Raw genomic sequence first — 16,441 nt, forward strand, 5'->3', positions numbered from 1 at the left:
TTATTTTGTATAACAAACATTTTCCACATCTATATTGATATCACATAAATGTAGCCCCCCATTAAGAGACAGACAGTTTACACAACAATGAAATATGTGCCCTGCTCTCTGCTAAGTACGAAGAAAAGCAAAGTGCAACATTTTTTTTTTACAAATGCTATAAACAAAATTCTTCAGATGTGGGCTACACTAGCTAGCTAATTCGTGCATACAAAGAAACCTGAGGAAGGTCAGAGGAAACGTTGTGCTCATAAAAGTGAACCAAGAGTGAGACAGTGTGGGAGTCTTAAGTGCCTCTTCTCCCAAGCACCTGTTGCCCAGTCAGGTGTGCAGAGTCTACATTCATATAAATAGAAATATATAATTATTAATTTATTTCAAAAGGATCCGAAACATTAATTCGTGCTGCAGACGTGAGCGTGTGCTTGTGTAGATGCCTTCAGCATAAGTCATGTGCTTTAGTCTTTCAGTTTTGACGTCTCCTCCTCAATGTTATTGAGGTTTTGAATGGAGACCGTTGGATCCACTCTGATTGAAGTTTTGGACATAAACTCAGACTTTGGAGGTGCCAGTGGTTGAAGCTCGTGAGTTTCAGCAAACAGCTTCTTCTCTGCTTCATTCTTCCTCTTGATGAGCTTGACGATGCGTTTGAAGACCAGGTAAATCATCTCACAAATGCACATTAATATACAGACAGCAGAGGACACCACCATAAACAGAGTGAAGATCTTCTTTTCAGTGGGACGGGAGATGTAGCAGTCCACGGTGTTGGGACACGGCTCCAGCGAGCACTTGGACAGGCGTGGCAGGTCGTAGCCCTCATAGATCATGTAGAGGATGTAAAGGAAGCCAGCGTCAAAGCCCGCTTTGAACACCAGAGACACCTGCAGGGACAGAAAGACACAAGAGAGAACACCAGGTGAGTTCAACTGTTACTTTTATCCGGACAAATACCCAACCAACTAAGAGTTCAAAAGCATCGCGGAGGCTAACCAGCTACGTGCTAACCAGCTAAATACCAACAAACTCTGTGCTAACCAGCTAAATACCAACAAACTCTGTGCTAACCAGCTAAATACCAACAAACTAAGTGCAATCAGCTACATGCTAACCAGTTAAATGCCAACAAGCTACGTGCTAACCAGCTAAATGCCAACAAGCTCTGTGCTAACCAGCTAAATACCAACAAACTAAATGCAACCAGCTACATGCTAACCAGTTAAATGCCAACCAGCTATGTGCTAACCAGCTACGTGCTAACCAGCTAAATGCCAACAAGCTACGTGCTAACCAGCTACGTGCCATCCAGCTACATGCTAACCAGCTAAATGCCAACAAGCTACGTGCTAACCAGCTATGTGCCATCCAGCTACGTGCTAACCAGCTAAATGCCAACAAGCTACGTGCTAACCAGCTACATGCCATCCAGCTACGTGCTAACCAGCTACATGCTAACTAAAATCCATAATGTGGCTGTTTTAAGTCCAAAAAGGCTGTTTAAAATACAAGATTGTGTGTGAAATGTGAAATGTTTTAATAACTCAGCGATTTATAAAATTTCGTAAACAGATTTTAAATAAAACTATACGTCTCTTGGTCATTAGTTAGCGCAGGGCTGATTATCCCTGAGTAAGCCTTTAATAAACATTTTTTTCAGAAAGTCTGAGTAAAATTTATGAGAAAACCGCGGGGAGGAGGTCACTGTTGAGCTTCATTTGGTGTTTTATCTGTTTTGTCTTGGTGTTTTGACTTTGCTGGTTGAGTGTAATTTGGTGCTGGTCATAAACTGGACACATGAAAAAGGGCTGTAAGAACAAGTTCCTCTTACACGAAACAATGTAAATGAGTTTGCAAACGTTCACATGGTTTGTCTTTACAGCCGATGGAGGGATTTCTGAAAATTCTATACTTTTGTCTCCCTTTAAACATGAAGTAAACTGTACGCTACATATATGGAAGATCATTAGTTTAATCAGTCTGAATTTTCAATGCCGTTTATTTTCACGCTTTGAATTTTTAAAAATAATTTTCATTCGGCTTTTAAATTTTCAGCACATATATTTTAAAATTCTAAGTATGATAAGTCGATCTAACTTAGTAACAACCAGGAAAATGCTGTAGGGAAACCAAAATTAGGTCAAAATTAGCCTAATCAATCTCTTTATCTTATCCTTATCTCTTTATATGATTACTTAACTATAAGCTCCGCCCACATACGAGAAAGACCAATAGGAAACAGGAAACTCCGTCCTCCTCAGTCTCACATGATCGATTGCTTTTGCCTTGGCATCTTGGATCTTTACCGCAAATTTTTTCACTGTGAATTTTACACTCTGAAATTTGTCGGTTGAATTTGAGGACTTGAAAATATATTAACTGAAAATTTAAAAGGTGTTTTTTTTTTTTTTTTAACCCAGGAAAATGTATTCTTAAAATTCAGCTATTGAAATTCAGAATGAAAATAACAAACGTGTTTTAGACATAGCAAAAGACGAAGTTTGAATCTGTCAACAGAACAAATCGTTATAAGAGTGAACCATCTTTACTATGTTTTTCAGAGTTCAAAAATTAAGAAATTAAGATTAAGAGAAAAAAGTAAGAAATTCAACGGCATTTAAATTTTAAATCTGATGAAACAAATATATTAACTGGCATTCAACCGGTTCATAGAGTTAAGTTTCATGCGTCGTCACAGGGAAAGCAACAGTCCAGTGAGGTTCATCTGGTTTTAAGTTTTTTCAGACCAATGTTTAGTTTGTTTTCATACTTGACAGTTTCGACTGCTCACTAGCGCCTCAGAGTGGTCACGTGATGTTACTGTCACATTTCTGGTCAACTGATTTAAACAGGTTTTGGTTCTGTCTTTCTACCGGTGGAGGCAGGAGAACAGCACCATCTGCAGTCCCGACTTGTTCATGACAGTATCCCAGGTGTGTGAGAGTGAAAAGGCCCCCTCGTCCCAGTTTAAAGTCCCGTGGGCACGTTTCCGTACTTCGACTGGCTCCTTAACCCAGCGACGATGTTTTCTGTCCTCTGTCCCAGTGATACTTCGTCCGTCCCAGTCCATAACGTGGTTCTCTTGTTGGTCGTGTTCACGTCTTTGCTGTTTCTTTCTCTCGATTTTACTCTCACACACCTGGGATACTGTTCTGAAGAAGTGGGACTGCAGATGGCGCTGTCGTCGTGCGTCCAACGGTTGAAAGACAGCGCCAAAACCTGTTTAAATCAGCTGACCGGACACGTCACAGCAACATTACGTGACCACTCTGAGGCGCTAGTGAGCAGTCCAAACGGTCAGGTATGAAAACAAACTAATCCTTGATCTAGAAAAATAATCTATTGAAATAAAAAAAAAGTTAAATAAATAAATAATAAAAAATAAATTAAAATTAAAACAAAAAAAATAAATAAAAAGAAATAAAAATAATAAAATAAAATAAAAACAAGCAATTATTATTTTCAGAACAGTAATATTTTCATCCTTACCAGATAGGTCCACCACAGCCCTCCTCGCTTCTTCCCAGGGTTTGCATATAGATGTCCTCCTTTGTGCGATGCTGCGTACTGCGTGTCTTTCTTCTCCCTGTACTTCACGTGTCCCACCACCAGGAGGGACGGGCAGGTGACAAAGATGAGCTGCAGAGCCCACAGGCGGATGTGAGAGATGGGGAAGATGTGGTCGTAGCACACGTTGCTACACCCGGGCTGCGCTGTATTGCACACAAAGTCTTTGTTTTCATCTCCCCAAACCCTCTGAGCCGCTACGACGAACACCATCACCCTGAAGACGAAGACCATGGACAGCCATACGCGCCCAAAGACGGTGGAGTACTTGTTGACCCCGCTGATGAGGGCTTCCAAGGCCGACCAGTTCATTACGGTTCAGGTTTATACAGGCAGAAGATAAGGAGGACGTCACGTGTGAGTGGAGTGATGATGTCCCTATAGAAGCAGAAAAAATGGTTTAGGCCAGTGTCATCAACTGTCCTGTCTGAAGCACTATTAGACTTTAATCTTGGCTTTGTTTTAACACAATGTGACCATAAAGAACTGACTTAGCTGGAACTACAACAGGTGAGCTGATTTGTGCGGTTAAACAAGTCCCTCTCAAATAACATTACAGTCATAAACTAGCTAGCATTAACAGTTTTTCACTCTCACCTTTTTGTTGACAGGACCAACGCTCGAATTGATCACAGGCTCCTGAAAATGTGCTGTTTAAATCCATTTTGTATTTTTTCTTACTAACTTAAAACTTCTTTGGCTGTGTTTGCTGATGTGTGCATTGTGTCACCATCGTAGAAAGAAGGATTTAAAGTCATTTCATTAGTATTTGGTACCACTGCCTTTAAACTGTGTGACTTGGGTCATTTTGGATTTCCTTCCACAAGCTTCTCACAATTGTTGGCAGGAATTTTGGCCCATTCATCCTGACAGAACTGGTGTAACTGAGCCAAGTCTGTGGGCCGCCGTGCTCACACATGCCTTTTCAAGTCTGCACATGAATTTTCAATAGGATTGAGATCAGGGCTTTGTGACTCCAAAACACTGACTTTGTTAAACCTTAAGCCACTTTGTAACCAGTTTGGCAGTTTGCTTTGGGTCATTGTCCATCTGGAAGACACTTTAGATTACACAGGAAGTAACTCTTGGGACTAATGTCTTGAGATGTTGCTTCAGTATTTCTACATAATTGTCATACATGGTCTTCTCAAACTTGTAATATTCCCCCTTTTTCTTCCAAACCTAATGATACTCATAATGGCCAAACAGTTCAATTTTAGTGCCATCACACGCCAGGACATGTCTCCAAAATTAAGGTCTTTGTCCCTGTGTGTATTTGCAAACTGTACCAGCTTCAGCAGCATTTTCCCCAAAGTATTTTGCTTTCGTTCTTGGGTTGATCTGCACATTTATATTTCAGACCAAAGCACGTGGGACACAGAACCCGTCTCCTTCCTGAACTGAGTGTGATGGCTGGACATTCTCATAATGTTTATCCTTGTGTATAATAGTTTGAACAGATGAACGTGGCACCTTCAGGCGTCTGGAAACTGCACCAAAGATGAACCAGACTTGTGCAATTCCTCAGTTCTCTTCCTGATATGTCGCCTGATTTCTTTTGACTTTCCCGTGATGTTACACAAAGCAGCAGTGTGTTTCAGGTGTGCCTTAAAATACATCCACAGGTGTGTCTATAATTAATTAAAATAATCAATAAACCGGTGGCTTCCAGAATCATGGCATCATCATCTGGGTTTTCCCAAATTGTTTAAATTCATAGTCATCTTATTGTATGTAAACTTCGGACCGAAAAATTGTCTAAACATATCCTTCTCTCATTATTCTGGCATTTAACAAATAGAAATAATTTTGTTAATCCTAATTGACCTAAAGCAGGAAAAGTTTAGTCTGATTTCATTTCAGTCAGTGAGAAAAAAAAAAGCGTAAATGTGTCTTTTTATATAATGTATGTGAACGTCTGTATTTGCCAGTTAGATTTCTGGAATGAAAAGAAAAATACAGAGGCAGAAAAGTCACTGCGGTTTGGGTTCAGTTCTATTCAAATGTTGTTTCTTCAAGGTGAGAAGTAAATAGATTCCAAATGTTTGAAAATGGTGTTCATTGCGCGGATCTGCAGGGGTCGAAGTTTTTCTACTTGTATCACTGACAGAGCATCATCAGCATTGACCCACGTGGATGAAGACGATGGGTTTTTCACTATTAAAAGGGCATGTATGACACTGTTTTCAGATCTATGTTCTAATGTTTCCTCGTCACAAACAGACCTGGAGTTGTGTTTTGTTTACTTCACATGTTTAACACACAAACCGTGCATATTTAGGCCGAGTTCTTCTCTCAAACGGAAAACTCCACACACCTCCACTGGAATCATTTGGATGATTTCAGCTCTGGAATTGCCAAACTCTTAAACTGTCAACTTGAAAACTACCACTTCATGACATCACAAGGTGGAACGTCACATTTTGAGCTTTGGAGATGTTACAGACTAATAATAAAGTTACTCAAACATGTGTGAATGAAACAAAACATAACTCCAGGTCTGTTTTTGAGGAGGAAACAACATTATAACATGGATTAAAGCTCACAAGAGTTAATTTTTCTCCGGGTGGGTGGAGAGTCTCTGCCTCAAGTGATGGAGTTCAAGTATCTCGTGGTCTTGGACTAAAGAAGGAGCTGAGTTGAAAGGCAAAGCTCTCGATTCACCGGTCAATCTACGTTCCTACCCTCACCTACGGTCATGAGTCTGGGTAATGACAAGATCGACAAGATACAAGCGACCGAAATGGGTTTAAAGGGAGGTGTTCTGGGCATGTCCCACCGGGAGGAGGCCCCAGGGAAGACCAAGGACACGCTGGAGGGACTATATCTTTTGGCTGGCCTGGAAACGTCCCATTGGAGGAGCTGGAGGACGTGTCTGGGGTGAGGGAAGTCTGGGAGTCCCTGCTTAGACTGCTGCCCCAGATAAGCGAAAGAAAACAGATGGATAGGACCTTAAGTTGCCTTCAAGTACGATAACCTTTGTGTATTCTGCTTTGTCTACATTTACTATTACTTCAACTAAGAACTTCTATACTACACTTTCCACAGTACTTTAGGCACGTAGTACAGCTGGGAGGGACATTTTACTACAGCAGCTTTGCTTACTATTATTACTACTACTATTCCTTACTTTAAATGTCTGTCTTCGTCCATTCTCTACAGTCTGAATGTCCTCTATCTCTAACCATATTTTATGTAGATTGCAAATGCGTTTTTAGCATACATTAATCACCATAATTTTCCTTTGTTTCTATTTGCCACCGGGTCGTCCCATTTCCATATCGTTTTGAAGAGCGATTCATCCGAGTGACTCATTACTTGACCCTCCTTTTCAAACTCTCTACGTTATTGGAGATATGTACCACACACAGACGCAAGTACCATCAGCAGAACGATGGATCTATGGAAGTGCGTGAGGATGTCTCCATGGTGATCTGGAATAAAATGTCCCCATCTTGATTAAGCAAGTACTTCAAATTTATCTTGTTTATTACTGCGTTGCCACTTCATTCTTTAGTTTCAGGCCAATGTGGAGGAAAAATACATGTGCTGTGACCTTAGACTGTACAAAGAAGTGGACTAAGTGAGTGTGACGTCAACCTTAGCGTTCAGTTAAATGAAGCTCATCGAAGCCAGCAGTTATAACGGTGAATTTGGAGCCGGGTTCCATGTTAGGAATTCCGACCGGAAGTATCATAGCAACCAAAGAGCCAATCAGGAGCGAGGATGTTTAAGGTAACACCCCTTCTCGCCTACGTCACTGGTTTGTTATTAATGCTCATATCTTATCAAGATCCCAGTCTGTCCCGGTGTTTCTGTGCTGTCTTTCCCCCCCTCCCTTCTGTGTCCTTGTCTGGAGCTGGACGGAGACTCTGGCACCACCCACTACACACCTCCAACCTCCACCGCTGGAGTACAAACTGAGGATCCTACACACTCCGCCAGATCGTCCGTGTATCCTCCGTGGTACAGTTCCGCTTGTCTCAGTCTAGTTTTTGTGATTATGGTCTTAGTACTTAGCTGTTTTTTGTCGTTTTTTTGCCAGATCCCGTTTCTTGGACCCACCCTGCACCTCCGCCTCCGCCCCAGCTCTCCACGACCGGTACGAACACCCCAGCCTCCGACCCAGCCTCCTACTACCTGCTCCATCAACCAACATTCACGTTTCCTTGTTTGTAATAAACTCTGTCAAACTTCTACCCCGGACATTACGACATATATTGATTTACAGACACTACAGTGAAATAACAACATCAGGATCACGTAGAGCGGGTTAATACGAATATTTAAAACCAAAATGACGAGTCTGACAGCAGCAGTTACAGAGAGAAGGAGCGACAGTTTAATAGAAAGTGAATTGGAGCCGATTACAGGTTAGGTTTGTCCATTTATATAAACAGTCTATGGCAGTGACTTTGTAGTGATGTTCTGAAATAAAATCAAAGTTGCACGTACATATTTGACTCCTTAACTCCTATTTTTTACAATTTTACTATAACTTCTAACTCTGCTGTCACTTCTACCAGGCTATAGGGCTGTAGGTCTTTAGTTGTTTTGTCGATTTATCAGTTGATGGAGTCTTAATCGCCCAAAATGTGTATTAAGCGACTACTAATTTAGATTATAAGATTATATATGGGACAACAGCAGAAAGGAGCAGTTGGTGAATACGTGTGGTAGCTGAAGATTTGGTATTTTTTGGTATTTACAGTTACATACAGAAAGAAGCAAATATATGAAGGCTCCGGCTGGCACTGACTTTACCCGGCAACACACGAGTCAGTGGAGCAAAATTATAGATTATTCAATGTTCTATGGATATATGTATGTGTATATAGTATAGTCTTGTGCGCGTGTGTTTATTATGAGTATTTATTTCCATTATTATATTATTACGACCTGTATTGTTCCGTCTTTCCCAACTACAAAACTCTGTCTTGTGTCCCATTTCCCTCACTTTTGTATATCCACTTAATGTTCCTTTCTCACTTGTAAAACATTAAAATAAAAAAATAAAATAAAATATAAAATAAAATAAAAAATAAAATATAAAATAAAATAAAAAATGAAATAAAATATAATAAAATAAATGAAATAAAATATAATAACATAAGAAATGAAATAAAATAAAATAAAATAAAATGAAATGAAATAAAATAAAAAAGATATATGGAATTATGTAGTAATGGAAAAAAAAAAAAAAAACTACTAATTTTTAAAAATATATTGTGTATTCAAATCCTCAAAGTAGCCGCCCTTTGCTTTGTTGAAACATATTTAATAGAGTTATACTGAATGAGAGGGTGTGTCCAGACTTTTGACAGGTGGTGTATATGTACAAAAGCATCACTCACAAGCTTAATCTTTAATAAATATACTGTCTCCTAGTACGTTTTTATCGTTTTGTTTTTTTTTTTCTCTTGTGAGTGCAGTTTGGGTCACATACACAGAGATACAATAGTACTACAATTATTTTTTTGAGAGCTTTTGTCACGCTCCCTTTAGTCGACTTCCTCAAACTGATACTACGGTTTCCTGTTTTTACAACTACTGCATCAGACGTGTTCAGAATACAGTTTCTTGAAATGTATGTACAATCATGGAATACAATGTAGTAAAAGAAAGAAGAATAGAAAAGTGCTGTATTTAAGTACAAATTTCAGGTTTCTGTACTTTCCTTAAGTACATTTTACAGAGGATATGTTTTACTTTTACTTCACTACATTTGAGAGCAGTATCTGTACTTTCTACTCCACTACATTTTTTAACAGGACTGAAAAGAAAAAGTATTATTTATAATTATTTGAGACCTGCTGAAAAGGCTGAGGGTTTATTTTTAACACGTTCATAATTTGAGCAAAACAAAAATATTCAAATAAAAACAGCTGGAAAAAAGCTATTGATTCAATTGTCTTTAAAATTCAGCTCAAATCTGTATCAAAATCACTACATTTGGAGCTTTATAAGACTCAAAATATGCGTGAAATACTTTGACTTTTTACTCTTTAAGGAAATTTTTAAACGGGTACTTTACTACTTTTACTTAATAATATAAAAAACAAAAGTAAAATCTATCAACTGGACAAATCGTTGTAGGAGTGAAGACGTTTCGCTGCTCGTTTAAGCCGCTTCTTCAGTTCTGGTCAGATTACTGCTGAACACTGACTTATATCTGTCTGAAGGGAGGAGCTAACTACACCTTCTTTGAACAGGAACAGGTCTTATCATCTTTCCCCCGTCTGTAACTCCATCATCAAACCCAAAGCAAACAAAGGATACAAAGAGAACAATATCGCTGAATGAATATGTCAAGTATGACTCAGGCACAGTGCAAACTTAGTGTAGCTCAATAGACCAATCCTAAAAAGAGAAACTAAACAAAAGCCGTTTACAGTTTCAGAGTAGTTAGCTCCTCCTTTCAGACAGATATAAGTCAGTGTCCAGCAGTTATCTGACCAGAAACGAATGGATAAGCAGCGAAACGTCTTCACTCCTACAACTTTGTGCCCAGTTGACAGTTTATTTTTGGCTTTTATTCTGGATCAGACCTGGACGACTGAGCGATTACACAGACATCCTTTTACTTAAGTAGGTTTTTCAAGTGATAATTTTACTTTTACTTGAGTATTTTCAGTTTTTTTCACTCCGGTCTCTCTACTTTTCCCTCCCCCACTGTATAAATCCTTTACCGCAGCCTCCCCTGTATTTAAATATGATTCGATTTCATGCTTCTCCTCCGTGCGCTCGGGATCTTGAGAGACAGTGATTGTCAGGGCTACGATAAGGGTCTGCGGCGTCTCTCTGACAAATGACAGATGTAATATAGGCAAAGGGAGGGTCCTCCATTGTGCGGGTTAATATTTCCCCAGTCTCACACTATTACGATACACTCTGAAACACGCGCCGCCGTCAGGAGACTATAACCGCCACGTGTCCGCTCTTCCATTTCGCTCTTGTCTCGTCTAATCCCCATATTTACATTTTCTTCAGCGTTTCGGCTTGACTCCAAACATATTGAGCTGTCACATGTATTGGTATAATTTATATATTTTTACTTTCAACCCTCCTGAGAGTAAAATACTTCTAAATGCTCTTTGTGTCACTGGACTAGGCGTTTATTGATGTCACTTTTTGCAAATCTATATTTTTTGTTTTTGTTTTTTGTAAGACTTGTGAGCTTTGGACATGACGTGGTTTTTGATTTTTGTTATGGTGAAGTAAAAGTACAATGCTGACGGGAGTGGTAGTGAGAGTAGTAGTAGCAGTAGAAGTAGTAGTTGTCAAAAAGTAGTAATAGTAGTAGTCAAGTCAAATTTATTTTTAAAGCTCTTTTAAAAAACAATGCCTAAATTGCTGTATAATATAAAGTGCAATCTTATAAAACTAATTATGCAAAAATACAACAGAACACAATAAATACAATATTAGTAGTAGTAGGAGTAGTAGCAGTAACAGTATCAGTAGTAGCAGCAGTAGTAGCAGTAGTAGTTGCAGTAGAACCAGCAGTAGCAGCAGTAGTAGTAGTAGAAGTAGTAGCAGTTGCAGTAGCAGTAGTAGTTGTAGTAGTAGCAATAACAGCAGTAGTAACAGTAGTAGCAGAAGTAGGAGCAGCAGTAGTAGTTGTAATAGTAGCAGCAGTAATTGCAGAGGCAGTAGTAGTAGCAGTGGTAGCAGTAGTTGCAGAAGTAGTAAAGAGGTAGTAGGTGTAGTAGTAGCAGTAGTAGTAGCAGCAGTAGTAGTAGTTGTAGAAGTAGTAGTAGCAGTATTAGTAGCGGAGGCAGTAGTAGCAGTAGTAGTAGCAGAGGTAGTAGTAGTAGCAGCAGCAGAGTTAGTAGTTGTAGCAGTAACAGTAACAGCAGTAGTAGTAGTAGTAACAGTAACAGTAGCAGCAGTAGTAGAGGTAATAGTACTACTGACAGCAGTATTACCCGTAGCTGAGATACTTTTTGCCATGGGCCATACTTTGAGTACTTTATCCACATTTCTCCTCACATATAAACACAGACATTTAATCTGCTTTTCACACATCAGTGACTCTGTGGAGCGCCCCCCAGTGGCACTACACTGACTCTTTCACACACAGACAGCGCATCATTCACCCTAAACACAACGCGCCACGTGAGACTCCATCACCTGGACAAAGAACTCACCTGTGGCTAAATACACAGTCATGAGTCGGGGAGCGGAGGAGGGAACGCTTTAGGAACGAACGCGAATACTTTACTTTTATGTCGACTCAACACGACTTAAGTGACACGCTAAAGACAACACTGTCACAAGAACGTACAACCCAAACCTCAGCCGGGTCTGTGGTTTGTAACACGACACGAGACACATCAGGTTTCACTGTGCAACACATCGGGAATGCCCTGCGCTGGCCTTAAATGACGAGGAAAACGTCAGCATTTATGTTCATTTTTGGGGGAAAACTACAATATCGAAATGATCTTTAACAGCAACCTTCTTCTGAGACGTCGCCCCGATGACCCTGAAGAACGGGTCAAGAGAAAAAACGCACCTCAACGCTATCATTTCATTTGCTAAAGCTCTCATTTTCACGTGTTTTTCCAAATCCCGTAACCCGATCTCCGTCTTGTCTGCCGTTCCATCTGTGTGTGCTCAGCTGCGGCGTTAACCGTCCCACCGCAATACGCTCAACAGGTTCTGCTTGTCGTTCTCGTCAGTTTAGGCTTTAACCCATTCTCGTGCCTTTTAGCAAACAAACCTTAGCATTGGACGTCAACAGCAAGCGTTACCATGGAAACCCGCCACGTTTGAAGCAGCACTGCGAAACTTCCATACAGACACAGATGTAGAGCGTTAGCCAAAACTGTACGTGTAAACACATGTATCACTATAAACGCCAGAATACTTTGCGTAAACGGGATTGGTATTAACCCGTTTTATCGTTTTTTAAATCGCTCTGCTGTGAAATATCCAAAAGGTAAATTCACAAACGTCCAACTTGATCATTTTTGTGAGTAACTAGACTCAAAAACGCACCGTATTACAACACAAATCTGCATTTTAACAATATTAAAATCAGCTAAACGATGTCGTGACGTCATCTGAATCCCAAAAATGACAAAACAATCCCAAGTTTTTGTGGGTTTTTTTGTATTTTCTTTACAATTACAGGCTGTTTCTGTGGTTTCTATTGTTGCATCTTTGACACACAATCACGAAAAGTGCGGAAAAGTTTGTATTTGTGTTAGAATAGTGTTAAATGTTCTTACCTCAGAGCAGTGCGGAGGGGTTTATCCTGGTCGGCATCGTGTGGGAGACTGAGGCAGTGTGCGTCACCTGTCTGCTCTTGGCTTCGAGGTGCGGAGAGAATCATAGAAAAGGAGAAGAGGGTGGGGCCACTGGCTTTTCCGACATGTTACCTGTAAATAGAAAGAAAAGAGAAACAGTGACACAAAATATTTAACCCCGCGTAAGAACGAAACCTGTCACTGATTTAATAAAATGAAAAATGAAAACATGGAGGACAAAAGGCAATGCAAATGAGCACAAGTCATGCAAATATAAAGTGGTGCAGACTATACTAGGTTATGTGGCTGTAAATACTTCAAAAAACTAAGAGTAATAGTGAAATGTATTATAGAGGACAATGCAAGCAAGGAAAGTTTATTTGTACAGGATAATTTGTCCTGAAAGTGATTCAAAGTGTTTTACAGAATAAGAAAGACATTAAAATCATAATACGACAAATCAAAACATAAAATGAACATTAAAAGAGAACAGTGCAGAATAAAAGCCTTTCAGTCACATGCACAGCCTGGTTTAGTCCATGTTTAGTCCATGTTTAGTCCAGGTTTAATCCTGGTTTAGTCTTGGATTAGTTCTGGTTTAGCCCTGGTTTAGTCCAGGTTTAGTCCAGGTTCAGTCCAGGTTCAGTCCAGGTTTAGTCCAGGTTTAATCCTGGTTTAGTCCTGGTTTAGTCCTGGTTTACTCTTGGTTTAGTCTTGGTTTAGTCTTGGTTTAGTCCTGGTTTAGTCCTGGTTTAGTCCTGGATTAGTCCTGGATTAGTCCTGGATTAGTCCTGGTTTAGTCTTGGTTTTAATCTCAGTTTAGTCCTGGTCTAGTTCTGGTCTAGTCCTGGTTTAGTTCATGTTTATCCCTAGTTTAGTCCCGGTTTTAATCCCGGTTTAGTTCATGTTTAGTCCAGGTTTAGTCCAAGTTTAGTCCATGTTTAACCCTGGTTTAGCCCTGGTTTAGTCCTGGTTTAGTCCATGTTTAGTCCATGTTCAGCCCTGGTTTAGTCCTGGTTAGTCCTGGTTTAGTTTACGTTTAGTTCATGTTTAGTCCTGGTTTAGCCCTGGTTTAGTTCTGGTTTAGTCCTGGTTTAGTCCTGGTTTAGTCCTGGTTTAGTCCTGGTTTAGTCCTGGTTTAGTCCTGACAACAATGTGTAACTCAAATTCAAGTTTATTTCTACAGTAAATTTAAAACAACTTGAGCTGACCAAAGAAGTTTGCATAAAAGTCAACAAAACACAAGTACACATATAACATGATACATACAAAAAGAACAATAAAACACCTGTATATCCTGTGTAGCTGGTGTTAAATACCAGGGAGGAGAGGTGTGTTTTATCGAGGAGCATCACAATTTGAGCACAGCCTGAAATATGAACTTCAAAACTAATAGACTCCCGTGCATTTCAGAACAAGTTTGTCAAGTTTGTGGAGGTCCAGAAGTCTAATCATGTTACAGTCTTTGTGATTTGCGTTTAGTCAAATTTCGATTTTAATTGTGACTCATGTTTCAGCCCAGACATTTCCCCACTGTTCACGCATCTCACATCTACTCAGAGTCGTCGACAGGGGGAGACACAGCGGGGTCTGTTGTCCCCCGGGGCTGTAGAGTCTTAGGTTGGACCCTCTTCCTATTCATTTATATTCGAGGGGGGTCCCATGTGCGCTTTGTTGCCCCGGGGCCCGCGAATTTCTGTGGACGGGCCTGCGTGTGTTTACAAGAAACGAGCATCATGATAAGAAGCAATGGCTGGAATGTATCTGTGCCAAAAACGCCTGCGGTATTAACGGAAATTAATTATAAAATGACATAAAAGCCTGTAATTAAGTAAGGTGTTTATGGTTTTATTAACACTTGTCGCGGTGGTTATGCTAGTTAAGAAGTAGCCGTACTGATTATTGCAGTAACGGCGCAGTACTGTCCACTTACATTCTACTGTTGTGTCCCAGGGCAAGACACTTCTCTCCAGTCGTGTTACGTTGTGACAAGGACGTCCGCGGCATTCCGTTTGCACGCTTTTTGACATTCATGAATCGCTTGTCCGGACACGAAACCACCGATCACGTCATTCCGTCAGATCGTGTTGAGTGTTTGTTCGAGGGCGGTTCCCATGTCTCTCTACGGGGACACACCCTCGCCGCTGCGGTACAAGCCAAAAATGCCACACATGCTCAAAGTCCCATGTCAGAAACTCGTAACTCTTCACATGTTTGTTCATTTTATTACCGATAATTTTGCAAAACCGACTAAAACGCCACACACGATTATCCCGGGTTTGTTTAGTTTAGTTATAATCCATCTTTAAGTTAAATAAACACATACACAAGCCACTTTAAAGATGTTTTTTTTGGGGTTAAACCTATTCATTTCAGTTACACAATCCACATTCTCTACTTATCTGAGTCTCGACATGGTCCAGACATCCAGACAAACGGGACGTGCCCAAATTCGGCCATTTTTAAAGCCTCGGGGCTGAGGTCGTGGGTCAAACCATGTGAAAGGAAAAACTGGTTTAAATTTTGTTTTTGTTTCAGCGTCTTTGTGTATTTTGGTTTCAGTATTTCAGTGTTTTAAGTTAAAACCTGATCGGCTCTTGTGGAATGATTCACGTTCGCCTGGAGGAGGGCCGTCCTGCTGGGGAAGGGTGTAAAAGTACTCAGGTTTAGCGTACTTGTGTGTTGTTTATTTTCCGTTTCGTTGTGAGAGCAGGTTATGTTGGTTTCTTTGGTTATTTTGCATTTTTTACATTAAATTCCATCTGCCTTTTTGTCCAAGTCTGCCTCTAGTGGTGGAAGGTAGCGAAGTAAAAGTAGTAAAGTACTGTGCTTAAGTAGAATTAAGTACATTTTACTGTGGATAACAATATATAGACTTCAAATACCATGCTACTTTTAGAGCCACCGTGGAAAGTGTTTGGGCGAGGAAATAAAATGCACCTAAATGTAATTAATTAAAACCAAAGTCGTGAGCAGTGAAGGTAATAAAGTACAAGTAGTAACGTGCTGTACTTAAGTTCAATTTTTAAGTGTCTGACATTACTTAAGTAGATTTAACATTAGGTACTGTTTACTTTTACTTCACTACATTGGAGAGCAGTATCTGTACTTTCTACTCCACTACATTTTTGAACTGGATGGAAAAGCAAAAAGTACTTTTCATGTGAATTGAGGGGTTATTTTTACCACGTTTGACTCAAGTTTTCGAGTTCAAGCTTCGGCTTCGAGCAAAAAAAATAAAAATAAAGACACAAAATTCATCAGAAAAACAAAAAAAATATATTCGTATTGTTACTACTGACCAAAATATGTATCATTTTTAAATCAAAATCACTACTTTTACAGCTTAACGAACAACACTCGAGTGAAATACTTTTACTTTTTACTCCTACAGTACATTTTTGAACAGGACGGAAAAGTAAAAAGTACTTTTCATATGATTTGAGGGGTTATTTTTACCACGTTTGACGAAAGTTTTCGAGTTCAAGCTTCGGCTTTGAGCAAAAAAATAAAAAATAAAGACACAAAATTCATCAGAAAAACTATGAAACTGATTCGTATTGTTACTGTGACCAAAATATGCATCATTTTAATACAAATCACTACATTTACACTTTAAAAAT

The 16,441-nt window shown here is 39.7% G+C and overlaps 1 protein-coding gene across 1 annotated transcript; it reads right to left on the reverse strand.

Moving 5' to 3' along the window:
- Positions 1–18: 18 nt before the first annotated feature.
- On the reverse strand, positions 19–12,899 carry gjb9b (gap junction protein beta 9b). Its single transcript, XM_033975160.2, has 3 exons — positions 12,801–12,899; positions 3,487–3,942; positions 19–884 (listed from the first exon to the last, which is right to left on the reverse strand). The coding sequence occupies exons 2-3, from the start codon at positions 3,874–3,876 to the stop codon at positions 459–461; spliced, it is 816 nt and encodes a 271-aa protein (XP_033831051.1). The 5' UTR covers positions 3,877–3,942; positions 12,801–12,899; the 3' UTR covers positions 19–458.
- Between the last annotated feature and the right edge of the window lie 3,542 nt (positions 12,900–16,441).

This window comes from Periophthalmus magnuspinnatus, chromosome 11, assembly GCF_009829125.3.
Source record: "Periophthalmus magnuspinnatus isolate fPerMag1 chromosome 11, fPerMag1.2.pri, whole genome shotgun sequence".
NCBI lineage: Eukaryota > Metazoa > Chordata > Actinopteri > Gobiiformes > Gobiidae > Periophthalmus > Periophthalmus magnuspinnatus.

Bases quoted from the DNA above. Each gene is read 5' to 3' on its own strand.
- gjb9b (XM_033975160.2), bottom strand. From the start codon at position 3,876: ATGAACTGGTCGGCCTTGGAAGCCCTCATCAGCGGGGTCAACAAGTAC. The intron at 885-3,486 runs GTAAGGATGAAA...CTGTCCCTGCAG, and splicing joins GGCTGTGGTGGACCTATCTG to GTGTCTCTGGTGTTCAAAGC.